The sequence below is a fragment of the Oncorhynchus masou genome, chromosome 32 (genome assembly GCF_036934945.1).
Source record: "Oncorhynchus masou masou isolate Uvic2021 chromosome 32, UVic_Omas_1.1, whole genome shotgun sequence".
In the NCBI taxonomy this organism is placed as follows: domain Eukaryota; kingdom Metazoa; phylum Chordata; class Actinopteri; order Salmoniformes; family Salmonidae; genus Oncorhynchus; species Oncorhynchus masou.
Genome location: NC_088243.1, coordinates 16,746,635 through 16,774,443, shown reverse-complemented (window position 1 = coordinate 16,774,443; position 27,809 = coordinate 16,746,635). Strand labels below are relative to the sequence as shown.

Sequence of the window (27,809 nt, the reverse complement as noted above, 5' to 3'; positions counted from 1 at the left end):
CTAGGATGCCCTCCTCTCCTCTCCAGTGGTCAGCATTGTCTGTGTCTGTGTCCAGAGACAGGCTGTGTCCTCCAGAAGAAGTCATTCATTTGATTTAGGAGGCCATGATGCTTAACACAGTTAGCCTACCATTTATTATGTTGTTCTGTAATGCAGTTTATCTAACTGGGCATTGCCGTGTGTGTGTCTGTGTATTTGTGTGTGTCAATGGCCGTGTGTGTGTGTCTATGTATGTGTGTGTGTGTGTGTGTGTTTGACCTTAAAATCCCTGCAGGGTTCACATTTTATCTCTGTGTTACGGCTTTCAGACAAGATCAGGTCCCACCTCTCTGTAATGAGCCCTCAGGGAGTGTGAGCGTGTGTGAGCGTGTGTGTGTGTGTATGTGTGTGTGTGAGTGTGTGTATGTGTGTGTGTGAGTGTGTGAGCGTGTGTGTGTGTGCGTGTGTGTGTGTGTGTGTGTGTATGTGTGTGTGTGTGTGTGTGTGTGAGCGTGTGTGTGTGTGTGTGTGTGTTTCTGAAAGAGCCAGTAGAAGAGCTGTGGGTATATATCTGTGGCATGTGTTTTATTATTTTATCAAAATTATTTTATCGATATTTATTTGGGGAAAAAAATCTATACTGAAAACTAGTAATATGTGCATGTTTCAGTGTTACTTTCCTCGAAGCGAGCATAGACGTATTTTAGCTCGTCTGGTAGGCTCGGGTCACTGGGCAGCTCTCGGCTGTGGTTCCCTTTGTAGTCTGTAATAGTTTGCAAGCCCTGCCACATCCGACAAGCGTCGTAGCCGGTGTAGTACGATTCGATCTTAGTCTACATATATCTACATATATTTCAGGATGATGTGTATCCCTGGAAATAATCAGAATTCATGTAAAGTTTTGAAAAAAATTGCTTGTCCAAAAAAAGTGGTCTCTTGGCACAACTTAGCCCAGGTATAAGGTAAATTGAGCCGCAGGACAGGGTAAGTTAAACCTCTTACACATTTCTGTACTGAATGAAATATTACCACTACCTATAATTTAAAAAAACACGTCAATCTTTATTTTCCAAACACAATTCCACCATTTGGCACATCTCCTTTTTCTCCCCAATTTCGTGGTATCCAATTGATAATTACAATCTTGTCCCATCGCTGCAACTCCTTTACGGACTCGGGAGAGGTGAAGGTCGAGAGCCAAGCATCCTCCAAAACACGACCCTGCCAAGCCGCTCTGCTTCTTGACACGCTGCTCAATTAACCCGGCCACACCAATGTGTCTGAGGAAACCGAAGTCAGCGTGCATGTTCTCAGCCAGCCACAAGGAGTCGCTAGAGCACGATGGGACAAGGACATCCCAGCCGGCCAAACGCTCCCCTATCCCAGACGACGCTGGGCCAGCAGGAGACCCATGGGATTGAATCCGGGTCTGTAGTGACACCTCAAGCACTACAATGCAGTGCCTTAGACCGCTGCGCCACTCGGGAGGCCCCCCCACTCGGGCTTGTGTAGATCCAGTGTAGGGCTCGTGTAGTGCCAGTATAGGGCCTGTGTAGGGCTTGTGTAGTGCTTGTGTAGTGCCAGTGTAGGGCTTGTGTAGTGCTTGTGTAGGGCTTGTGTAGGGGTAATGTAGTGCTCGTGTAGTGCCAGTGTAGGGCCTGTGTAGGGCTTGTGTAGTGCTTGTGTAGTGCCAGTGTAGGGCTTGTGTAGGGCTTGTGTAGGGGTAATGTAGTGCTAGTGTAGTGCCAGTGTAGGGCTTGTGTAGTGCCAGTGTAGGGCTTGTGTAGGGCTAGTGTAGGGCTTGTGTAGTGCCAGTGTAGTGCTTTTGTAGTGCTTGTGTGGGGCTTGTGTAGGGGTAATGTAGTGCTAGTGTAGGGCCAGTGTAGGGCTTGTGTAGGGCTAGTGTAGGGCTTGTGTAGTGCCAGTGTAGGGCTTGTGTAGGGCTTGTGTAGTGCCAGTGTAGGGCTTGTGTAGGGCTAGTGTAGTGCTAGTGTAGGGCTTGTGTAGTGCCAGTGTAGGGCTTGCGTAGGGCTAGTGTAGGGCTTGTGTAGGGCTAGTGTAGTGCTAGTGTAGGGCTTGTGTAGTGCCAGTGTAGGGCTTGTGTAGGGCTAGTGTAGTGCTAGTGTAGGGCTTGTGTAGTGCCAGTGTAGGGCTTGTGTAGGGCTTGTGTAGTGCTTGTGTAGGGCTTGTGTAGGGGTAATGTAGTGCTCGTGTAGTGCCAGTGTAGGGCCTGTGTAGGGCTTGTGTAGTGCTTGTGTAGTGCCAGTGTAGGGCTTGTGTAGGGCTCGTGTAGGGGTAATGTAGTGCTAGTGTAGTGCCAGTGTAGGACCAGTGTAGGGCTTGTGTAGTGCCAGTGTAGGGCTTGTGTAGTGCTTGTGTGGGGCTTGTGTAGGGGTAATGTAGTGCTAGTGTAGTGCCAGTGTAGGGCCAGTGTAGGGCTTGTGTAGGGCTAGTGTAGGGCTTGTGTAGTGCAGTGTAGTGATAGTGTAGGGCTTGTGTAGTGCCAGTGTAGGGCTTGTGTAGGGCTAGTGTAGGGCTAGTGTAGTGCTTGTGTAGTGCCAGTGTAGGGCTTGTGTAGGGCTAGTGTAGTGCTAGTGTAGGGCTTGTGTGGTGCCAGTGTAGGGCTTGTGTAGGGCTAGTGTAGGGCTTGTGTAGTGCCAGTGTAGGGCTTGTGTAGGGCTAGTGTAGGGCTTGTGTAGTGTCAGTGTAGGGCTTGTGTAGTGCTTGTGTAGGTCTTGTGTACGGCCAGTGTAGGGCTTGTGTAGTGCCAGTGTAGGGCTTGTGTAGGGCTAGTGTAGTGCTAGTGTAGGGCTTGTGTAGTGCCAGTGTAGGGCTAGTGTATGGCTTGTGTAGGGCTAGTGTAGGGCTTGTGTAGGGCCAGGGCCCGGTTGAATAAAACATCTTAAGTTAATTTCCCCCTTATCTTTTCCCTTAAAGTTTCCTTAACTTTAAGTAATTTACAGAAAACATTTTAAGCAAATTCAATGGTTGTCTATGAGGTCTCTTAAGTGCTTCATTCAGTATGGATATTAATGTAAACAGTATTTGTGGAGGTGAATATATTGCTTTCCTCTGCCCTGGTTTCAAAAGGAAAACATCCACCAGCTAAACAATGGAAGGTACACACACAATCCGTGGCTACAATGCTAGCTGGCTAGCTAGCTACCTACTCTGTAAGTTAGCTTGACATGCTGGAAAGTAATAGAAACCAGTTGAGAAGTAAGTAACTAAAAGAAACATGTTTTATTTATTTATTTATTATTATATGTTCTGTAATATTTTGCGATCTCGCAAGATCTTTGACAAGACCTTCTTTCAGTGAATCATCTCCATGGTAACCAGAGAGTCTTTTGAAAAAAATAAATATATATATTTAATATACTTTTTACCCCTTTTTCTCCCCAATTTTGTGATATCCAATTGATAGTTACAGTCTTGTCCCATCGCTGCAACTCCTGTACGGACTCGAGAGGCAAAAGTCGAGATCCAAGGTCGAGAGCCATCCGAAACACGACTCTGCCACTCCTGTTGACACACTGCTCGCTTAACCTGGATGCCTTCTGCCTAGATGCCTTCAAACTACCGTGAAACCCAAGATTTTTATAAGTAAACCAAGATAGACCGCAGCCTGTCATTTCCAATTGCAACAAATGAGTCAAAGTGGGCAGAACAAGCAAGGAAGTGGGTAGAGTCAAGCACGAGCTCGCAAGATCCTATTGGCGCGATCTAGCAGCATATGCATATTTCCGTTAGGGAACGCCTACTCTGTGAAGTGCGCGGGTGCAATAACTCAATTCACCTTTGCACTCCTTCTAAACAAAGCCATTTTTTAAAACTTTTACAAAGGGTAAAGTCTACAAAACTTAGTCCCACTCTGTTCATAATGTATTACAGTTTTAGGAACAGAAAACTGTATTGAGATCAAATGCTTTATAGAAATTTCTGAATGTCGCCTAAAATCCACCTCGTTCCATCTTCTCCCACTGCTGGCCAGTGGGCTTCCTCTCACTACCATATTTGGTAGTGAGTGGAAATGCCAAGCGGATATTTCACATTTTACATCCGGTGAGATATCTGTCTCATTGTTCTCTCTCTTAAATGATGCAGTTACATAAGGAAATGTTTGAGGGGCTCTATGCAACACCTTTAAACAATTCCCTGAGGTCAGGTAAAAATATTCCTTAAGGTAAACCCTTAAGAGAAACATTTCAGATGTGTTATGCAGGACTCAGTCATCAGAACCTTATGGCCTCAGAGTCAGGCCAGGTCAAGTTACTACAGCGACCCTTTGAACTAGAGCGTAACAATACGGCACTGTTTGCCTGCCCCACCGGCCACTGTGAGTGTGTCCATGTGAGTGCGTTTTCCCTTCCCCACTAGCCTTTCTAGTCTAACTCCACCTACACGGTACTGTACTTGAAATCATTACTTGGTCGACCTTGCGGCTTTGTGTGTGGACATGAGTGTGTGTGTGGACCTAAGTGTGTGTGTGTGAATGCATTTCCAGGGCCCCTGCTCTAACTCCCCCCTCACTGTAATTGAAATCATTCCTGTGTGAGTTCACCTCACTGAGCTCAGGGCCTTCTCCTTTATTGTACTGCTGTAAGGGGGTCTGCTATGAAGAGAGAGTAGGGATATACACTATCCCTATGTTACAGTCCTAAAGGAAGTGTGTGTGTGTGTGTGTGTGTGTGTGTGTGTGTGTGTGTGTGTGTGTGTGTGTGTGTGTGTGTGTGTGTGTGTGTGTGTGTGTGTGTGTGTGTGTGTGTGTGTGTGTGTGTGTGTGTGTGTGTGTGTGTGTGTGTGTGTGCGCGCGTCCAGCGGTATGGTAGGAGTCATTTTTTACTTGAGTTTTTAAAATGACAGGAGTAGTGGGGGAGGCAAGGTGACTTAATTTGATTTAAATCAATTCCATAACTGGAGGTCTATCTGGGTTTACCCAACAGTTATGTTTGGAGTTTTAATGTCATGTACACAAGTAGTGAAAAAGCTTTGAACCCAACAATGCAGTAATTATTATCAGTGTAGAAGTAAAAATAAGATAAGGTAGAACAAAAACACACAAGAAATAAGAATAAGAAGAACATAAGTAAGTAAGTTATAATGTATACAGGGTCAGTCAGTTCTAGTACCATATTTACAATGTGCAGGGATACTGGAGGGATAGAGGTAGATATGTACAGAGGTGACTAGGCATCAGGATATGATAAACAGAGTAGTAGCAGCGTATATGATGATTGTATGTAAATGTGTGTGCATGTTATGTGTGTGTGTGTGTGTGTGTGTGTGTGTCAGAGCAAATTTGTTATGTACTTGAGTGAAGACCCAAAAGCGGTTTTAACAGAAAACAGAGTTCTTTAATGAAAAACAGGAATGGCATAAATCCTCTTCCAACGTAGTCAATGGAACAAAAAGAACGTTAGTATAATGCAGGATGCACCTGCCAGGCGGACTCCGACAGGATAGGACAAGGTGGAAGCAAACGGGACGACAGCTTGCTTCTGGCATCAAAAACACAAACAAGAATCAGACACTGAAAGTAGCAGGAACAGAGAGAGAAATAGAGACCTAATCAGAGGGGGAAGAGAGAACAGGTGGGATGGAGAGAATGAGCTAGTTAGGGGAGATGTAGAACAGCTGAGGAATGAGAGACAGAGAAGGTAACCTAAAAAGACCAGCAGAGAGAGACAGAGTGAAGAGAAAGGACAGGAACAGACATAACAAGACATGACAGTACCCCCCCACTCACCGAGCGCCTCCTGGCGCACTCGAGGAGGAAACCTGGCGGCAACGGAGGAAATCATCGATCAGCGAACGGTCCAGCACGTCCCGAGAGGGAACCCAACTCTTCTCCTCAGGACCGTACCCCTCCCAATCCACTAGGTACTGATGACCACGGCCCCGAGGGCGCATGTCCAAAATCTTACGGACCCTGTAGATGGGTGCGCCTCGACAAGGATGGGGGGGAGGGACGAGCGGGGGCGCGAAGAACGGGCTTAACACAGGAGACATGGAAGACCGGGTGAACGCGACGAAGATAGCGCGGGAGAAGAAGTCGCACTGCGACAGGATTAATGACCTGAGAAATACGGAACGGACCAATGAACCGCGGGGCCAACTTGCGAGAAGCTGTCTTAAGGGGAAGGTTCTGAGTGGAGAGCCATACTCTCTGACCGCAACAATATCTAGGACTCTTGGTCCTACGCTTATTAGCGGCCCTCACAGTCTGCGCCCTATTACGGCAAAGTGCCGACCTGACCCCCTTCCAGGTGCGCTCGCAACGCTGGACAAAAGCCTGAGCGGAGGGGACGCAGGACTCGGCGAGCTGAGATGAGAACAGCGGAGGCTGGTACCCGAGGCTACTCTGAAAAGGGGATAGACCGGTAGCAGACGAGGGAAGCGAGTTGTGGGCGTACTCTGCCCAGGGGAGCTGTTCTGACCAAGACGCAGGGTTACGAAAAGAAAGACTGCGTAAAATGCGACCAACAGTCTGATTGGCCCGTTCGGCTTGACCGTTAGACTGGGGATGAAAGCCGGACGAGAGACTGACGGAAGCCCCAATCAAACGGCAAAACTCCCTCCAAAATTGAGACGTGAACTGCGGGCCTCTGTCGGAAACGACGTCAGACGGAAGGCCATGAATTCGGAAAACATTCTCGATAATGATCTGAGCCGTCTCCTTAGCAGAAGGGAGCTTATCGAGAGGAATGAAATGAGCCGCCTTAGAGAATCTATCGACAACCGTAAGAATAACTGTCTTCCCCGCTGATGAAGGCAGTCCGGTGATAAAATCTAAAGCGATGTGAGACCACGGTCGAGAGGGAATGGGAAGCGGTCTGAGACGGCCGGCAGGAGGAGAGTTCCCAGATTTAGTCTGCGCGCAGACCGAACAAGCGGCGACAAACGACGCGTCACGTTCCCGAGTGGGCCACCAGAAACGCTGGCGAATGGAAGCGAGCGTACCCCGAACGCCGGGGTGGCCGGCTAACTTGGCAGAGTGGGCCCACTGAAGAACGGCCGGACGAGTAGGAACGGGAACGAACAGAAGGTTCCTAGGACAAGCTCGCGGCGACGGAGTGTGAGCGAGTGCTTGCTTTACCTGCCTCTCAATTCCCCAGACAGTCAACCCGACAACACGCCCCTCAGGGAGAATCCCTCGGGGTCGGTGGAGACCTCAGAAGAACTGAAGAGACGAGATAAAGCATCAGGCTTGGTGTTTTTGAGCCCGGACGATAAGAAATAACAAACTCGAAACGAGCGAAAAACAGAGCCCAACGAGCCTGACGCGCATTAAGTCGTTTGGCTGAACGGATGTACTCAAGGTTCCTATGGTCAGTCCAAACGACAAAAGGAACGGTCGCCCCCTCCAACCACTGTCGCCATTCGCCTAGGGCTAAGCGGATGGCGAGCAGTTCGCGATTACCAACATCATAGTTACGTTCTGACGGCGATAAGCGATGAGAGAAAAACGCGCAAGGATGGACCTTGCCGTCAGAGAGAGAGCGCTGAGAAAGAATGGCTCCCACGCCCACCTCTGACGCGTCAACCTCAACAACAAACTGACTAGAGATGTCAGGTGTAACAAGAATAGGTGCGGATGTAAAACGATTCTTAAGAAGATCAAAAGCTCCCTGGGCGGAAACGGACCACTTAAAGCACGTCTTAACAGAAGTAAGGGCTGTGAGGGGAGCTGCCACCTGACCGAAATTACGGATGAAACGACGATAGAAATTAGCGAAGCCCAGAAAGCGCTGCAGCTCGACGCGTGACTTAGGAACGGGCCAATCAATGACAGCCTGGACCTTAGCGGGATCCATCTTAATGCCCTCAGCGGAAATAACGGAACCGAGAAAAGGGACAGAGGCGGCATGAAAAGTGCACTTCTCAGCCTTCACATAAAGACAGTTCTCCAAAAGGCGCTGGAGGACGCGTCGCATGTGCTGAACATGAATCGAGAGAGACGGTGAAAAAATCAGGATATCGTCCATGTAAACGAAAACAAAAATGTTCAGCATGTCTCTCAGGACGTCGTTAACTAGTGCCTGAAAGACAGCTGGAGCGTTAACGAGGCCGAAAGGAAGAACCCGGTATTCAAAGTGCCCTAACGGAGTGTTAAACGCCGTCTTCCACTCGTCCCCCTCCCTGATGCGCACGAGATGGTAGGCGTTACGAAGGTCCAATTTGGTGAAAAACCTGGCTCCCTGCAGGATCTCGAAGGCTGAAGACATAAGAGGAAGCGGATAACGATTCTTAACTGTTATGTCATTCAGCCCTCGATAATCCACGCATGGGCGCAGGGACCCGTCCTTCTTCTGAACAAAAAAAAACCCCGCTCCGGCGGGAGAGGAGGAGGAGACTATGGTACCGGCGTCGAGCGAAACCGACAAATAATCCTCGAGAGCCTTACGTTCGGGAGCCGACAGAGAGTATAATCTACCCCGGGGGGGAGTAGTTCCCGGAAGGAGATCAATACTACAGTCATACGACCGGTGTGGAGGGAGAGAAGTGGCCTTGGAACGACTGAACACCGTGCGCAGATCGTGATACTCCTCCGGCACCCCTGTCAAATCGCCAGGCTCCTCCTGTGAAGAAGAGACAGAGGAAACAGGAGGGATAGCAGACATTAAACAGGTCACATGACAAGAAACATTCCAGGATAGGATAGTATTACTAGACCAATTAATAGAAGGGTTATGGCGCACTAGCCAGGGATGACCCAAAACAACAGGTGTAAAAGGTGAACGAAAAATTAAAAAAGAAATGGTTTCGCTATGATTACCAGAGACAGTGAGGGTTAAAGGCAGCGTCTCACGCTGAATCTTGGGGAGAGAACTACCATCTAAAGCGAACAAGGCCGTGGGCTCCCCTAACTGTCTGAGAGGAATGTCATGTTCCCGAGCCCAGGTCTCGTCCATAAAACAGCCCTCCGCCCCAGAGTCTATCAAGGCACTGCAGGAAGCAGATGAACCGGGCCAGCGGAGATGGACCGGAAAGGTAGTGCGTGATCCAGAAGGAGAGGCCTGAGTAGTTGCGCTCACCAGTAGCCCTCCTCTTACTGATGAGCTCTGGCTTTTACTGGACATGAGGTGACAAAATGACCAGCGGAGCCGCAGTAGAGACAGAGGCGATTGGTGATTCTCCGTTCCTTCTCCTTGGCCGAGATGCGGATACCCCCAGCTGCATAGGCTCAGCATCCGAGCCGGCGGAGGAGGGTGGCAGAGATGCGGCAGGTGGCAGTGATGTGGAGAGGGGAGCAACGGAGAACGCGAGCTCCTTTCCACGAGCTCGGCGACGAAGATCAAACCGTCGCTCTATGCGAATAGCGAGAGCTATTAAGGAGTCCAGACTGGAAGGAACCTCCCGGGAGAGGATCTCATCCTTAACCTCGACGAGGAGACCCTCCAGAAAACGAGCGAGCAAAGCCGGCTCGTTCCAGTCACTAGAGGCAGCGAGAGTGCGAAACTCAATAGAATAATCCGTTATGGATCGATTCCCCTGACATAGGGAAGACAGGGCCCTGGAAGCCTCCTCCCCAAAAACAGAACGGTCAAAAACCCGTATCAATTTGATTTAAATCAATTCCATAACTGGAGGTCTATCTGGGTTTACCCAACAGTTATGTTTGGAGTTTTAATGTCATGTACACAAGTAGTGAAAAAGCTTTGAACCCAACAATGCAGTAATTATTATCAGTGTAGAAGTAAAAATAAGATAAGGTAGAACAAAAACACACAAGAAATAAGAATAAGAAGAACATAAGTAAGTAAGTTATAATGTATACAGGGTCAGTCAGTTCTAGTACCATATTTACAATGTGCAGGGATACTGGAGGGATAGAGGTAGATATGTACAGAGGTGACTAGGCATCAGGATATGATAAACAGAGTAGTAGCAGCGTATATGATGATTGTATGTAAATGTGTGTGCATGTTATGTGTGTGTGTGTGTGTGTGTGTGTGTGTCAGAGCAAATTTGTTATGTACTTGAGTGAAGACCCAAAAGCGGTTTTAACAGAAAACAGAGTTCTTTAATGAAAAACAGGAATGGCATAAATCCTCTTCCAACGTAGTCAATGGAACAAAAAGAACGTTAGTATAATGCAGGATGCACCTGCCAGGCGGACTCCGACAGGATAGGACAAGGTGGAAGCAAACGGGACGACAGCTTGCTTCTGGCATCAAAAACACAAACAAGAATCAGACACTGAAAGTAGCAGGAACAGAGAGAGAAATAGAGACCTAATCAGAGGGGGAAGAGAGAACAGGTGGGAAGGAGAGAATGAGCTAGTTAGGGGAGATGTAGAACAGCTGAGGAATGAGAGACAGAGAAGGTAACCTAAAAAGACCAGCAGAGAGAGACAGAGTGAAGAGAAAGGACAGGAACAGACATAACAAGACATGACAAAATTAAGTGAGTGTGTGTGTGTGTGTGTGTGTTGGAGTGTCATTGTTGGTGTTAGACTTTATGCTTTTTATTTATTTTATTTAACCTTTATTTAAATAGTGAAGTCATTTAAGAACAAAATTCTTATTTATAATGACGGCCTACCAAAAGGTAACAGGCTTTCTGCGGGGACGCGGACTGGGATTAAAAATACAAATACATTAAATAATAATATAGGACAAAACACACATCACGACAAGCATAGAGGTTCTGGATGGCAGGGAGCTCGGCCTCAGTGATGTACTGGGCTGTCCACATCACCCTCTGTAGCGCCATGCTATCGAGGGTGGTGCTGTTGGCATACCAAGCAGTGATACAGCCAGTCAAGATGCTCTCAATGGTGCAGCTGTAGAAGTTTTGGAGGATTTGAGGACCCATGCCAAACCTTTTTTGACCAGAGCAGTTCTACTGTAGTTAGATTAGAGGGTCACAAAAGGGCAAAGAGGCTTACAGGAGCTCTCTCTCTCTCTCTCTCTCTCTCTCTCTCTCTCTCTCTCTCTCTCTCTCTCTCTCTCTCTCTCTCTCTCTCTGCCTCTCTCTGCCTCTCTCTCTCTCTCTGCCTCTCTCTCTCTCTGCCTCTCTCTCTCTCTCTGCCTCTCTCTCTCTCTCTGCCTCTCTCTCTCTCTCTGCCTCTCTCTCTCTCTCTGCCTCTGCCTCTCTCTGCCTCTCTTCTCTTTCTCTCTGCCTCTCTCTCTGCCTCTCTCTATGCCTCTCTCTATGCCTCTCTCTGCTTCTCTCTCCCTCTCTTTCCCTCTCTCTCTCTCTCCCTCTCTTGCTCTCTCTTCACCCTATGGGGGATGAATCAAGTTAATCACTACTGTATCTGTCTGTCTGTGCCTCTCATTCTCACAGCCTAGACAGAGACAGTCAGCGACAAACAGCCAGTCTAATGGCCATGAATGCCTTGGCCATGAATGCCACTGTGTGCACAGTGGTGTAGGCTGATTGGTGGTGCTTTTTGGCTGTTTAGACAATAAAAGATAACAGATTCTAATATGCATTTTTTTTTATTTGAGTCACTTCAGACTGCCAATGTGAACAAGGCTTTACTGGCCCAACGCTCTTAACCGCTAGGATACCTGCAGCCTTTATAGTGCACTAATGTTGACCGGGACCCATAGGGCTCTGTTCAAATCAATGCACTATATAGGGAATGTGGTGCCATTTGTGGCTTGACCCTTGTCCAGCGACAATGTAACTGGGTTTTTGTGATTTACTAGTCATAAGGTCAGAGGTTATATGGTACATGAGATGAACTCTGGCATGTGTCACGGCCTTCACATCTTTATGTCTACCAGCTAGACCATTAGTCTCCTTGGGATTGGTTCCACTGTCTCGTCCCCATCTCTTTCTTTCTCTCTCTCATTCCTTCAGAGGGAGTTATGGAGGAACAGGTGTGTTCCTTTGTATGGCAGAGAGATCCCCTCTTACTAAGTTTCAGTCATCACTAAGGTCATCGCACACACACACCTCTACAGGGCCTCCCCTCTCATTAAGGTAACTACTGAGACGGAGGATAGCGCATGCTTATGCAGAGAGAGAGAGAACAGAGAGAGATAGAACAGAGAGAGAACAGAGATAGATAGAACAGAGAGAGAGAGAGAGAGAGATAGAACAGAGAGAGAACAGAGATAGATAGAACAGAGAGAGAGAGAACAGATAGAGAGGTGTGTGTGTGCGTGTAGGGCCTAATAATCACTGCCATTGCTGATACAGTCCATTTAAATAATGAAAACCAAGACGTTTTCGTGCCACTGAAGAATTCCAGAATTCCAGTGCTTTGGTTGATGTATTGGATATAGATCTCTCTAAAGGAAATAGTTGTGAAATCCGGTATTGAGTGTTGGGTATCAGCAGTTTACAGGAGAAAAAAGACAGCAATGTTGGTTTTAGTGGAGCGCTAACACAACATAATCCCCATGGGAGAGTCAACAATAGAACTGGGGGGGATTAAGGCTGAGAGGACTGCTGAGCGTCACACAGAGGGACCCAGAGCCCAACTCAGAATACATCAAACACAACCTAATTGGTATTAACAGAGACTGGAGGGAATCTGTGGGCACACATGGGTCTTGGTCTATTGAACTCCATTGTTTCAGAGCCGGAATGGACACCTGGATTTAACAGAGACTGCGTCCCAAATGGAATCCTGTTCTATATATAGTGTTCTACTTTTGACCAAAGCCCTAGTAAATGTAGTGCACTTTAAAGGGGATAGGGTGCCATTTGGGAGACAGACACTGTCATTGATATGAGACAGGCCTTGGATCAGTGTGACTGACTGGCATTCTTTTCATTGATATTCTCTCTGCCTCTTTATTCTTCCAGGTAACTACATCAGGCAAATGGAGACCAAGGTCCTGGAGGATGACAACAAGCAGCTTCTATCACAGGTAAAACTCTCAGCTACTGTTACCATGGTGAAAACTATCACCACTCTGTTTTTCAATTTCCACTCTCTCTTAATGTCTCCCATTCTCACTTTCTCAAACCTAAACTCTCTCAATGTTTTCCATTCTCACTTTTTCAAACCTAAACTCTCTCGTGGGAGAGGGTGAGAAGGCAGTAGTGACGAGTGTCATTTTCAAAGTATAAACAGAGAATGAGAGAGATGTAGTGGGAGCTAATAGAGAAAGCTAAATATTGCCTAGTAATCGGCTACACAGAGGAGATGTAGCGAGAGGGAGGAAGGGAGAGAGGGAGAGAGAGAGCTTGTTTCTACCTGCTGGGATGACATGGTTAAGTGAATTATTCAACTCCACAGTGAAAGTGAACTTCCATAATGGATTGGGATAAATGATGGGAGAGCAGGAGAACTCACTCATGGGATGAATGTTTCATTGCTTCTCATTGCCATTCTGTCTGGGGTCTGATTTCACATGAAAGGAATCCATGAGGAGCAACAACCAGAACACAGACACACATTTGTACTATCTCTATTCTCTACTAGGAGATGTTAAAACACATACACACAGGTTCACACACATTTACTCACACATGAATGCACACACATATACACTAAAGTACATACCTGAGAGAGATGGATACTACAGGGAAGAGAGTGCACTCAGAGTAGTAAAGAGTTTTAGTAACATTGTAATGACCAGAGGGAGCATCATTATGACATCAGCTAGAGGTGAATAGAATAGGTACGTGTCCCAAATGCCACCCTCTTGGTTACTGTGGCAAACAATTCCCCCTTCGGACCCCTGTTGACATCCCATCACAATGATCTCAAACTGTGTTTTTAATACACAATGAAATGAAACACAGACTACCCCTTGCTAATCAGGAGACTCTCTGGTATGTGGTGGTGGACTGTCATTACATATGCTTCATGGGAACCTGGTGAATATGAAGGTTGTCGCACAGACTTTCTAAACCCAGAGGTGCAATATCACAAGACTTCCGGAAACGTCTGCGAAACCGACCAGGCCGGGGTTTGGGGTTTGAGAAGTCAATGAGAGAAGTGAAAAATTATTCCTTAGTTGTTAATTTTCTTGAAATTTAATGGCACAACCTAGATTTGAGCCAATGTCTTAAGTAGTTGAACATGATATTACTCCAACCTCATGAACGTGACAATCTGACACATTTTCATTTAAACTTTATATTGAGAGACGACTGTTAGAACCTTGTTTCTACGCATGAGCTTAGCTAGCCAATATCGCCATGACATCGCCTACAAGGATTTCTATTCGAGAAGCAGTTTCTGCCTATCTTCATACTGTACTGTCTTTGGTTGTAATGTGGCTAGCCACTGGATGGCTCTGAATGCACTGTCGGTATGCAGCCAAAGTTACTAACCACTTTTGGAGTTAATTAATGCTCTCAAATCGTATCCTGATGTCAACAGCAAATGAGAGTTGTACTCATAACGTGGCTAACTTAGCTAGATACAGTACATTTAGAAAAAAACAAGTTATATTAACTGGCTAGCTAGCTAGCGTTAGCAATAGGGATAACTAATATATCGGTGAACATATCGTAATTGGATGATATTAGCTAAAAATGCCAACATCGGTAACTGTTGTCAATGCTACCATCCATACCTATATAACGTAGGTACATGACGTAATGACGCCACGTAAAATGTTGTGCTACACATGCAACACAGCATTCCTAACCTCGCCCACAATGTCTGCTGTGTGGATCGAACAGTCAACAAGTCGAGCAATCATTTGAAAGAGTAAGATCATTTCAGCAAGTCAACTCAAAGGTGAAATCCATTAAAGCAAAAATAATGGAATTCATTGCCATTGACAATCAACCGTTCTCTGTCGTGGGTGATGTTGGCTTTCGCCGGCTGGTCGAGCACCGGTACACACTACCAAGTGAGCTATTTTTCAGACATTACCCTACCGGAGTTACACAGTAATGGAGTCACTGCTATTAGCTTCACGACATACATACTATGGAACGCCATTTGGGACTTTGCGTGTCAATAAAGATACAGTAGCACTGTCAAAGCTGTACAAAAAAAGTCTGCAAACAAGCGACACAGGCCACGAACGATGTGTTTACAATACCACATTGGTAATAAAGCGTAATTTCTTCAACCGCAACTTCTGGGGTACATAGCTAGCGCCAATACAAACAGCCTGAAAACAATGACCAGTGGAAACTGTAGTCATTTTCATTATTCTTAGCAATGATTTAGGAATTATTGTGAGTAAGTATTAGCTAGGTTGCCACTTATTGTTCTCCTCTTGAAATTGAACTTCAGTTCATGAAAATAAATAGCTAGCCAGCTACTTAACCCTGTTGCCCAAAGCTAACTTTATAAGCAGCCAGCTAGCTTCATCTGGCTAGTGAGGCTCGACCAGACCGGGTTATGTGTTGTGAAGCTAGCCACAATAAGGATTAGGCACAGTCATGGAATTTGCGGTTTGCCTTCAAAGTAAAAGTATGTCATTGACAGTGATGTAAATTAATACAAATAGTAGAATGCCATACTTATTTTGAAGGCTAACCGCAAAGTCCACTCTTGTGGCTAGTCCTTCTTGTGGCTAGCTTCACATAGATGGGTCCGACCACCATTAATCAAATAAGAACTGTCTTATAAATTAGGGTTATTTTAGATGATGACACCTAGATTATGTTGTTTTGCTATGTTTTTGGGGAAGAACATTGTTTGTATCCATGAGCAAGCTAGCTTTTTTATGACCAGCACTGTAGGTGCGCGAGACAACTTTACCAGCATCATAGCATACGTATCGATGAATCATTGTGACATCTGAAATACGAGTGATAGTGTAATCAATGTGTAATAATTACCTAAAAAATGTATGAACACGTTAAATTATTATGTGACGTGCAGTAATATTCAGGTCCTGATTGGTCAACAAGCTTATTTGACACGTCAAATACTGTTATTTGACGTGTATCTTTTTTGACATGCAAAGACCCAAACGGTGTTCCACAGAAATCCTGGTTGAGAATGAAATGACTAAACAAATGAATGAAACAGCACAGCAAGTAATTGAAAGAAATAGGTTTTGATTATGTTTTACTGGTAATGAGGACATACGTAAATGCAACAAAATAACTTTTTGGTCAGTGTGTGTGTGTGTGTAACCTTTATTTAACTAGGCAAGTCAGTTAAGAACACATTCTTATTTACAGTGAAGACCCGGACGACGCTGGGCCAATTGTGCGCCGCCCTATGGGACTCTGTAACGGTTCTCGTCTGTCGAAGGAGAAGCGGACCAAAATGCAGCGTGGTGGTTATTCATGTTCTTTAATGAAAAGGAACTCGACATGAAATAACTAACAATACAAAACAACAAACGGACCATAAAAACCTATACAGCCTATCTGGTGACAACAAACACAGAGACAGGAACAATCACCCACGAAACACTCAAAGAATATGGCTGCCTAAATTAATTTCCCAATCAGAGACAACGATAAACACCTGCCTCTGATTGAGAACCACTCCAGACAGCCATAGACTATGCTAGATACCCCCACTAAACAACACACCCAATACCTAACAAAACCCCAAGACAAAACACACCACAATAAACCCATGTCACACCCTGGCCTGACCAAATAAATAAAGACAAACACAATATATTTCGACCAGGGCGTGACAGACTCCCAGTTACGGCTGGATGTGATACAGCCTGGATTCGAACCAGGGACTGTAGTGACACCTCTTGCACTGAGATGCAGTGCCTAAGTCCACTGCGTCCATGTGTGTGTGTTAACTATTTAACTGTACTAGAATGCTTAAAAGGCTGCAAAAATGTTAAATATCAGTTATCGGTATCTGTTTTTTTGGCAAGGAAAATATCAGATATCGGTATCGGGCAAAAATGTCATATCGGTGCATCACTAGTTAGCAATATTGGGTGGTCAATAAGACTGAGAGCTGAGCCAGAAAACAATGAAACAAAATGATAATTTCAGGCTCTGTATTTTAAGAATCACAGAAGCAAGTACCCCTGGTGCCCTGTACAATTATTTATCCATTTAACCAGACTTTTGGGATGAAAACTCTGTTTTTGTAATTCCCTGAATGGCTGTGATGAGTTTCAAAAGTGATCTGGTCTGAGGTGTTGGACTCTAAAGTGAATAGGGAATAGGGTGTCATTTGGGTCACAGATATGAGTGTCCTATTGATGTAGACATTTCTCCATACATACAGCTCTGTGATTACATAATACGCATACTGCTGTCGTAAGAGACTTCACTCCGGAGATTTGTTGCTAAACAACCAACCCGTCTTTGGAGATAGTACTGTCATCCCACTGAATCTAACCCATAACACCAATGAGAACAGAGAGCGACAGAGACCCTCCCTGAACAACATATATTTCAACAAATTGGCGAGGGCACTAGAACAGACTGCAGCACCTAGCCTCACCTGACTAGAATCGGAAGTCAACTGGCTACTGTTTGCTGATGATCTGGTGCTTCTGTCCCCAACCAAGGAGTGCCTACAGCAGCACCTAGATCTTCTGCACAGATTCTGTCAGACCTGGGCCCTAAGTGAATCTCATTAGGACAAAAATAATGGTGTTCCAAAAAAGGTCCAGTTGCCAGGACCACAAATACAAATTCAATCTAGGCACCGTTGCCCTCAGCACACAAAAAAACTATACATTCCTCGGCCTAAACATCAGCGCCAGAGGTAACTTCCACAAAGCTTTGAAAGATCTGAGAGACAAGTCAGGAGGGGCCTTCTACGCCGTCAAAAGGAGCATAAAATTCGACATCCCAATTAGGATCTGGCTAAAAATACTTAAACCAGTTATAGAACCCTTTATGGTTGTAAGGTGTGGGGTCCATTCACCAAACAATAATTAAAAATTAGGTGAAATACCACAGTGTGCCATCACAGCAAGATTTGTGACCTGTTGCCACAAGAAGAGGGCAACCAGTGAAGAACAAACACCATTGTAAATACAACCCATATTTATGTTTATTTATTTTCCATTTTGTACTTTATGTAATGGAATTCCTCTTCTTCAGTGGAGGAGTTGCAAGGATCAGACCAATGTGCAGCGTGGTAATTGTCCACAATGATATATTTAATAAATCAACTGAACAAAATAACAAAAGTACAAACAAACAACCGAAACAGTCCCGTATGGTGAAAACACTAACACAGGATACAACCACCCACAAAACACAACAGAAAACAGGCTACCTAAATATGGCTCCCAATCAGAGACAATGACTGACACCTGCCTCTGATTGAGAACCATACTAGGCCAAACACATAGAAAAATAACAACAGAACAAAACATAGAAAAACAACATAGAATGCCCAGCCCAACTCACGCCCTGACCAACTAAAATAAAGACATAAAAAAGGAACTAAGGTCAGAACGTGACACTTTAAAACACTATACATAGCCATAATATAACATTTTGTTGTGACTTATTATCATTAATGCGATGACTGTTAACTTATCAAAACAATGAACTATGTTTAATTGATTATGTGATTAAATTAATAATGTTACAATTAACTCAGTAACTTGGGGCACCACGGGAAAACCCATTTAACAAGTTCCTATCTCCCGAATGATACTCTTATAAGATATATTCATATCTATAGATAACAGTCACTTATTCATGTATGTTTACCTCATATCAGTCTCATTCTGAACGTCGTAATATTCTATTAATGTGCACGAACCCTAGTCTACATGATGACTCAGTTTACACAAATTGGCTTAATTATTTATTTACTAACTAATGAAATAATCACACAGAAATATGTAAACACACACAGTAAAGGTTGAATTGATTACTAACATAATGCAATGAAAAATCCCTAGTGGACTAACCCGATATGACGTCTGGTTACACAATGAAAAGGTGGGGAACGAAAGAGCGGGAGAAGGAGAGAAAGGAATTTTATCGTACATACAGTTGAATAATACGCTCATCGTTAAAATGGATATTTAGCATCCCCAACAACCGCTCATTCGGATTTAGAAATGCAATGTACATATTTACGCTTGTATGTCTTTGTCATCTCTCTCTGTTGAAATTGTCCATTCCATCTGCGACGAATAGTTCAACAGAAAGTCTCTGGTTGTGTAAGTCTCTGGTTGTCCACTAGAGATCACCATGTCCTTAGTAGTTGTAGTAGTAGCTTTCTTTCTTCTGGAAGACTAGATACATCAGATGTTCCAATGGTCATTTGATGAGATCTTCCTCGTGTCTTTGGTCATAGTTCTAGACTACTTTACATGCAGAGCTACAGGTTCTGAGCTACACTCAGTCCAGTGTCCTGAGGCAGAGGGATGCCATTTATTTTACCCCAGGCATGAGGATACAAAACACATGCTGGCCATTTTCAATTATACGATAGATTGGGTATGAATGAACTGAACTGACATCTGCTGTCTTGCAAGGTGTTCTAAAATGGCCTATTGACAATCCTCAGCATCAAACCTCTCAACTTCTGTGCTGAGCTCCTCTCTCTTGTACAGATATCAGCAGCACATTTTCTCCTCTTGGACTTCTTTGTGCATTGTCTACTCCTCTAAATGTGTTTTCTCTCTTCCTCTTGCTGCTCTCTCTCCCCCTCTCTCTTGCTCTCTCTTCCTCTTGCTGCTCTCTCTCCCCCCCTCTCTCTCAGCAGTCTAAAAGTGGTGATCTGAAGAGTCTGAGGAAGGGCTTCTACCACTCTGAGTCTCAGCTCTCACAGTACCAGCAAGACCCACTGCAGAATGTACGTACAGTATGGCGCCAAACCACTCCCTCTCCCTGCCCTGACCTCTCTGTTTGGCTCTGTGGATAAATCCTAGCTACCAGAAAACCGTATCTGTTTTGAGACGATTTGCAGTATATTTTAATTGAACAACAATTACAGGTCGCAGCGGTAACGGTCACCATAGCAGTGGTCACCAAAGCAGAGGTCCTTGTGGCAGCAGCATTGTTCTTTCATGTTCTCACTCCGGCTGATAAGGGTCAAGGTCAGGGGTCATGATCTGTCAGGATAGATCAAAGCCAACAGGGAAAAGACACACACATGGGGGACACATTCAGAGGGAGAGAGAAAGAGAGTTCTGGAAGCTCAGACATTTGGAAAGCATTTCCTGAGTCTCAAAGACTCACACAAGGTTGAAACCAGTCCACAGATTTCTATCCCAACATTGGTACTTTCTTCCTCTTATTGCGGCCTTAACTCCTTTGAAGTGCTTTAAGAGTTTCCCTCGCTGACTTCAGTATCACTTCACAGACTTGCTTTGAACTGGACTTTCAAACACTTTCAAACCTTCTCCAGCTCCTCTACATTTAAAGGTGTACGATCCCAATTTCCAATATCAAATCAAATGTTATTGGTCACATATACATGGTTAGTAGATGTTAATGCGAGACGAGCGAAATGCTTGTGCTTCTAGTTCCAACAGTGCAGTAATATCTAACAAGTAATCTAACAAATTCACAATGGCTACCTTGTACACACAATGCAAGGGGATGAAATAAGAATATGTACATATAAATATATGGATGCGTGATGGTCGTGCTGATGTCTTGAGATGTTGCTTCAATATATCCACATCATTTTCCTTCCCTCATGATGCCATCTATTTTGTGAAGTGCACCAGTCCCTCCTGCAGCAAAGCACCTCCACAACATGATGCTGCCACCCCCGTGCTTCATGGTTGGGATGGTGTTCTTCGGCTTGCAAGCCTCCCCCTTTTTCCTCCAAACATAACAATGGTCATTATGGCCAAACAGTTCTATTTTTGTTTCATCAGACCAGAGGACATTTCTTCAAAAAGTACGATCTTTGTCCCCATGTGCAGTTGCAAACCATAGTCTGGCTTTTTTATGGTGGTTTTGAGCAGTGGCTTCTTCCTTGCTGAGCAGTCTTTCAGGTTATGTTGATATAGGACTTGTTTTACTGTGGATTGTTTTGTACCCGTTTCCTCCAGCATCTTCACAAGGTCCTTTGCTGTTGTACTGGGATTGATTCGCACCAAAGTATGTTCATCTCTAGGAGACAGAATGCGTCTCCTTTCTGAGCGGTATGCGGCTGCTTGGTCCAATGGTTGTTATGAACTTGAGTGAAGACCCAAAAGCGGTTTTAACAGAAAACAGAGTTCTTTAATGAAAAAACAGGAATGGCATAAATCCTCTTCCAACGTTGTCAGCGGAACAAAAAGAACGTTAGTATAGTGCAGGATGCACCTGCCAGGCAGACTCCGACAGGACAGGACAAGGTGGAAGCAAACGAGACGACAGCTTGCTTCTGGCATCAAAAACACAAACAAGAATCAGACACTGAAAGTAGCAGGAACAGAGAGAGAAATAGAGACCTAATCAGAGGGGGAAGAGAGAACAGGTGGGGAAGAGTGAATGAGCTAGTTAGGGGAGATGTAGAACAGCTGAAGAATGAGAGACAGAGAAGGTAACCTAAAAAGACCAGCAGAGAGAGACAGAGTGAAGAGAAAGGACAGGAACAGACATAACAAGACATGACAGTACCCCCCACTCACCGAGCGCCTCCTGGCGCACTCGAGGAGGAAACCTGGCGGCAACGGAGGAAATCATCGATCAGCGAACGGTCCAGCACGTCCCGAGAGGGAACCCAACTCCTCTCCTCAGGACCGTACCCCTCCCAATCCACTAGGTACTGATGACCACGGCCCCGAGGGCGCATGTCCAAAATCTTACGAACCCTGTAGATGGGTGCGCCCTCGACAAGGATGGGGGGAGGGACGAGCGGGGGCGCGAAGAACGGGCTTAACACAGGAGACATGGAAGACCGGGTGAACGCGACGAAGATAGCGCGGGAGAAGAAGTCGCACTGCGACAGGATTAATGACCTGAGAAATACGGAACGGACCAATGAACCGCGGGGCCAACTTGCGAGAAGCTGTCTTAAGGGGAAGGTTCTGAGTGGAGAGCCATACTCTCTGACCGCAACAATATCTAGGACTCTTGGACCTACGCTTATTAGCGGCCCTCACAGTCTGCGCCCTATTACGGCAAAGTGCCGACCTGACCCCCTTCCAGGTGCGCTCGCAACGCTGGACAAAAGCCTGAGCGGAGGGGACGCAGGACTCGGCGAGCTGAGATGAGAACAGCGGAGGCTGGTACCCGAGGCTACTCTGAAAAGGGGATAGACCGGTAGCAGACGAGGGAAGCGAGTTGTGGGCGTACTCTGCCCATGGGAGCTGTTCTGACCAAGACGCAGGGTTACGAAAAGAAAGACTGCGTAAAATGCGACCAACAATCTGATTGGCCCGTTCGGCTTGACCGTTAGACTGGGGATGAAAGCCGGACGAGAGACTGACGGAAGCCCCAATCAAACGGCAAAACTCCCTCCAAAATTGAGACGTGAACTGCGGGCCTCTGTCGGAAACGACGTCAGACGGAAGGCCATGAATTCGGAAAACATTCTCGATAATGATCTGAGCCGTCTCCTTAGCAGAAGGGAGCTTATCGAGAGGAATGAAATGAGCCGCCTTAGAGAATCTATCGACAACCGTAAGAATAACTGTCTTCCCCGCTGATGAAGGCAGTCCGGTGATAAAATCTAAAGCGATGTGAGACCACGGTCGAGAGGGAATGGGAAGCGGTCTGAGACGGCCGGCAGGAGGAGAGTTCCCAGATTTAGTCTGCGCGCAGACCGAACAAGCGGCGACAAATCGACGCGTCACGTTCCCGAGTGGGCCACCAGAAACGCTGGCGAATGGAAGCGAGCGTACCCCGAACGCCGGGGTGGCCGGCTAACTTGGCAGAGTGGGCCCACTGAAGAACGGCCGGACGAGTAGGAACGGGAACGAACAGAAGGTTCCTAGGACAAGCTCGCGGCGACGGAGTGTGAGCGAGTGCTTGCTTTACCTGCCTCTCAATTCCCCAGACAGTCAACCCGACAACACGCCCCTCAGGGAGAATCCCATCGGGGTCGGTGGAGACCTCAGAAGAACTGAAGAGACGAGATAAAGCATCAGGTTTGGTGTTCTTTGAGCCCGGACGATAAGAAATAACAAACTCGAAACGAGCGAAAAACAGAGCCCAACGAGCCTGACGCGCATTAAGTCGTTTGGCTGAACGGATGTACTCAAGGTTCCTATGGTCAGTCCAAACGACAAAAGGAACGGTCGCCCCCTCCAACCACTGTCGCCATTCGCCTAGGGCTAAGCGGATGGCGAGCAGTTCGCGATTACCAACATCATAGTTACGTTCTGACGGCGATAAGCGATGAGAGAAAACGCGCAAGGATGGACCTTGCCGTCAGAGAGAGAGCGCTGAGAAAGAATGGCTCCCACGCCCACCTCTGACGCGTCAACCTCAACAACAAACTGTCTAGAGATGTCAGGTGTAACAAGAATAGGTGCGGATGTAAAACGATTCTTAAGAAGATCAAAAGCTCCCTGGGCGGAAACGGACCACTTAAAGCACGTCTTAACAGAAGTAAGGGCTGTGAGAGGAGCTGCCACCTGACCGAAATTACGGATGAAACGACGGTAGAAATTAGCGAAGCCCAGAAAGCGCTGCAGCTCGACGCGTGACTTAGGAACGGGCCAATCAATGACAGCCTGGACCTTAGCGGGATCCATCTTAATGCCCTCAGCGGAAATAACGGAACCGAGAAAAGGGACAGAGGCGGCATGAAAAGTGCACTTCTCAGCCTTCACATAAAGACAGTTCTCCAAAAGGCGCTGGAGGACGCGTCGCACGTGCTGAACATGAATCGAGAGAGACGGTGAAAAAATCAGGATATCGTCCATGTAAACGAAAACAAAAATGTTCAGCATGTCTCTCAGGACGTCGTTAACTAGTGCCTGAAAGACAGCTGGAGCGTTAACGAGGCCGAAAGGAAGAACCCGGTATTCAAAGTGCCCTAACGGAGTGTTAAACGCCGTCTTCCACTCGTCCCCCTCCCTGATGCGCACGAGATGGTAGGCGTTACGAAGGTCCAATTTGGTGAAAAACCTGGCTCCCTGCAGGATCTCGAAGGCTGAAGACATAAGAGGAAGCGGATAACGATTCTTAACTGTTATGTCATTCAGCCTCGATAATCCACGCATGGGCGCAGGGACCCGTCCTTCTTCTGAACAAAAAAAAACCCCGCTCCGGCGGGGAGGAGGAGGAGACTATGGTACCGGCGTCGAGCGAAACCGACAAATAATCCTCGAGAGCCTTACATTCGGGAGCCGACAGAGAGTATAATCTACCCCGGGGGAGTAGTTCCCGGAAGGAGATCAATACTACAGTCATACGACCGGTGTGGAGGGAGAGAAGTGGCCTTGGAACGACTGAACACCGTGCGCAGATCGTGATACTCCTCCGGCACCCCTGTCAAATCGCCAGGCTCCTCCTGTGAAGAAGAGACAGAGGAAACAGGAGGGATAGCAGACATTAAACAGGTTACATGACAAGAAACATTCCAGGATAGGATAGTATTACTAGACCAATTAATAGAAGGGTTATGGCGCACTAGCCAGGGATGACCCAAAACAACAGGTGTAAAAGGTGAACGAAAAATTAAAAAAGAAATGGTTTCGCTATGATTACCAGAGACAGTGAGGGTTAAAGGCAGCGTCTCACGCTGAATCTTGGGGAGAGAACTACCATCTAAAGCGAACAAGGCCGTGGGCTCCCTAACTGTCTGAGAGGAATGTCATGTTCCCGGGCCCAGGTCTCGTCCATAAAACAGCCCTCCGCCCCAGAGTCTATCAAGGCACTGCAGGAAGCAGATGAACCGGGCCAGCGGAGATGGACCGGAAAGGTAGTGCGTGATCCAGAAGGAGAGGCCTGAGTAGTTGCGCTCACCAGTAGCCCTCCTCTTACTGATGAGCTCTGGCTTTTACTGGACATGAGGTGACAAAATGACCAGCGGAGCCGCAGTAGAGACAGAGGCGATTGGTGATTCTCCGTTCCCTCTCCTTGGCCGAGATGCGGATACCCCCCAGCTGCATAGGCTCAGCATCCGAGCCGGCGGAGGAGGGTGGCAGTGATGCGGCAGGTGGCAGTGATGTGGAGAGGGGAGCAACGGAGAACGCGAGCTCCTTTCCACGAGCTCGGCGACGAAGATCAAACCGTCGCTCTATGCGAATAGCGAGAGCTATTAAGGAGTCCAGACTGGAAGGAACCTCCCGGGAGAGGATCTCATCCTTAACCTCGACGAGGAGACCCTCCAGAAAACGAGCGAGCAAAGCCGGCTCGTTCCAGTCACTAGAGGCAGCGAGAGTGCGAAACTCAATAGAATAATCCGTTATGGATCGATTCCCCTGACATAGGGAAGACAGGGCCCTGGAAGCCTCCTCGCCAAAAACAGAACTGTCAAAAACCCGTATCATCTCCTCCTTAAAGTCCTGATACTGGTTAATACACTCAGCCCTCGCCTCCCAGACTGCCGTGCCCCACTCACGCGCCCGTCCGGTAAGGAGAGAAATGACGTAGGCGATGCGGGCTGCGCTCCTGGAGTAAGTGTTGGGCTGGAGAGAGAACACCACATCACACTGAGTGAGGAATGAGCGGCACTCAGTGGGCTCCCCAGAGTAACACGGCGGGTTGTTGATCCTGGGCTCCGGAGACTCGGATACCCTGGAAGTGGGCGGTGGATCGAGGTGGAGTTGGTGAACCTGTCTTGTGAGGTCGGAGACTTGGACGGCCAGGGTCTCAACGGCATGTTGAGCAGCAGACAATTCCTCCTCGTGTCTGCCTAGCATCGCTCCCTGGATCTCGACGGCGGAGTGAAAAGGGTCCGGAGCCGCTGGGTCCATTCTTGGTCTGATTCTTCTGTTATGAACTTGAGTGAAGACCCAAAAACGGTTTTAACAGAAAACAGAGTTCTTTAATGAAAAAACAGGAATGGCATAAATCCTCTTCCAACGTTGTCAGCGGAACAAAAAGAACGTTAGTATAGTGCAGGATGCACCTGCCAGGCAGACTCCGACAGGACAGGACAAGGTGGAAGCAAACGAGACGACAGCTTGCTTCTGGCATCAAAAACACAAACAAGAATCAGACACTGAAAGTAGCAGGAACAGAGAGAGAAATAGAGACCTAATCAGAGGGGGAAGAGAGAACAGGTGGGGAAGAGTGAATGAGCTAGTTAGGGGAGATGTAGAACAGCTGAAGAATGAGAGACAGAGAAGGTAACCTAAAAAGACCAGCAGAGAGAGACAGAGTGAAGAGAAAGGACAGGAACAGACATAACAAGACATGACAATGGTGTTTATACTTGTGTACTATTGTTTGTACAGATAAACATGGTACCTTCAGGCATTTGGAAATTGCTCCCAAGGATGAACCAGACTTGTGGAGGTCTACAATTTTTTTTCTGAAGTCTTGGCTGATTTCTTTTGATTTTCCCATGGTATCAAGCAAAGAGGCACGGAGTTTGAAGGTAGGCCTTGAAATAGATCCACAGGTACACCTCCAATTGACTCAAATTATGTCAATTAGCCTATCAGAAGCTTCTAAAGCCATGACATACTTTTCTGGAATTTTCCAAGCTGTTTAAAGGCACAGTCAACTTAGTGTATGTAAACTTCTGACCCACTGGAATTGTGATACACTGAATTCTAAGTGAAATAATCGGTATGTAAACAATTGTTGGAAAAATGACTTGTGTCATGCCAAAGTCCTAACCAACTTGCCAAATCTATAGTTTGTTAAAACCTCTTGAAGCTAGGGGGCACGTTCCCAAAGTAAACGTGCCCAAAGTAAACGGCCTATTTCCCAGGACCAGATGCTAGAATATGCATATAATTGACAGATTAGGATAGAAAACACTCTAAAGTTTCCAAAACTGTCAAAATATTGTCTGTGAGTATAACAGAACTGATATTGCAGGCGAAAACCTGAGGAAAATCCAACCAGGAAGTGCCTCTTATTTTGAAGCTCTTCTGTTCCTACGCATGTCTAGCTTCCATTTAAAGGGATATCAACCAGATTCCTTTTTCTGTGGCTTCCCTAAGGTGTCAACAGTCTTTAGACATAGTTTCAGGCTTTTATTTTGAAAAATGAGTGTGAAGGATCACAATGCGTAAGTGGAGAGGTGGGGGCTCTCAGAGTGAGTTTGTGCGTAATTGAGTAAAGCCGCCATTGTTCCTCCCGCTGTTATGGAAAAAGCTACACACTTCGGTTGATATATTATCGAATATATATTTTAAAAACCACCTGAAGATTGATTATAAAAAAACGTTTGACATGTTTCTGTGGACATTAGAGATATTATTTGGAATATATGTCTGCGTTGTGGAGACCGCTCTTTCCTGTGGATTTCTGAACCTAACGCGACAAACAAACGTCGGTATTTTGGGTATAAAAATAATCTTTATGGAACAAAAAGAACATTTGCTGTGTAACTGGGAGTCTCGTGAGTGAAAACATCCAAAGATAATCAAAGGCAAATGGTTAATTTGATTGCTTTTCTGATTTTCGTGACCAAGCTTCCTGATGCTAAGTGTACATAATGCTATGCTAGGCTATTGATACATTTACACAAACGCTTGGATTGCTTTCGCTGTACGGCATAATTTCAAAATCTGAGACAACAGGGTGATTAACAAAAGGCTAAACTGTGTTTCGCAATATTGCACTTGTGATTTCATGAATATGAATATTTGTTAGTAATATTATTTGACTGTTGCGCTATGCTATTCAGCGGTTGCTGACGAAAATGATCCCACTACAAGGATGGGTAGCGTCAAGAAGTTTTAACAAGAAATTTGTGGAGTGGATGAAAAATGAGTTTTAATGACTCCAACCTAAGTGTATGTAAACTTCCGACTTCAACTGTATGAGATGAGTAATGTAGGATATGTAAACATTATATAAAGTGTCATTGTTTAAAGTGACTAGTGATACATTTATTACATCCAATTTTTTATTATTAAAGTGGCTGGACATTTGAGTCAGTATGTTGGCAGCAGCCACTCAATGTTAGTGGTGGC

The 27,809-nt window shown here is 46.1% G+C and overlaps 1 protein-coding gene across 2 annotated transcripts in view; it reads left to right on the top strand.

Moving 5' to 3' along the window:
* The window catches only part of LOC135525630 (coiled-coil domain-containing protein 85C-A-like), a 108,941-nt gene that overhangs the window by 57,943 nt on the left and 23,189 nt on the right, over positions 1-27,809 (top strand). The window contains exons 2-3 of one of the 2 annotated variants that reach the window (XM_064953365.1): positions 12,751-12,815; positions 19,526-19,618. In XM_064953365.1, coding sequence (XP_064809437.1) covers positions 12,751-12,815; positions 19,526-19,618 — 158 coding nt within the window. The remainder of the gene's footprint in view (positions 1-12,750; positions 12,816-19,525; positions 19,619-27,809) is intronic. The other variant, XM_064953367.1, reaches the window with a different exon arrangement.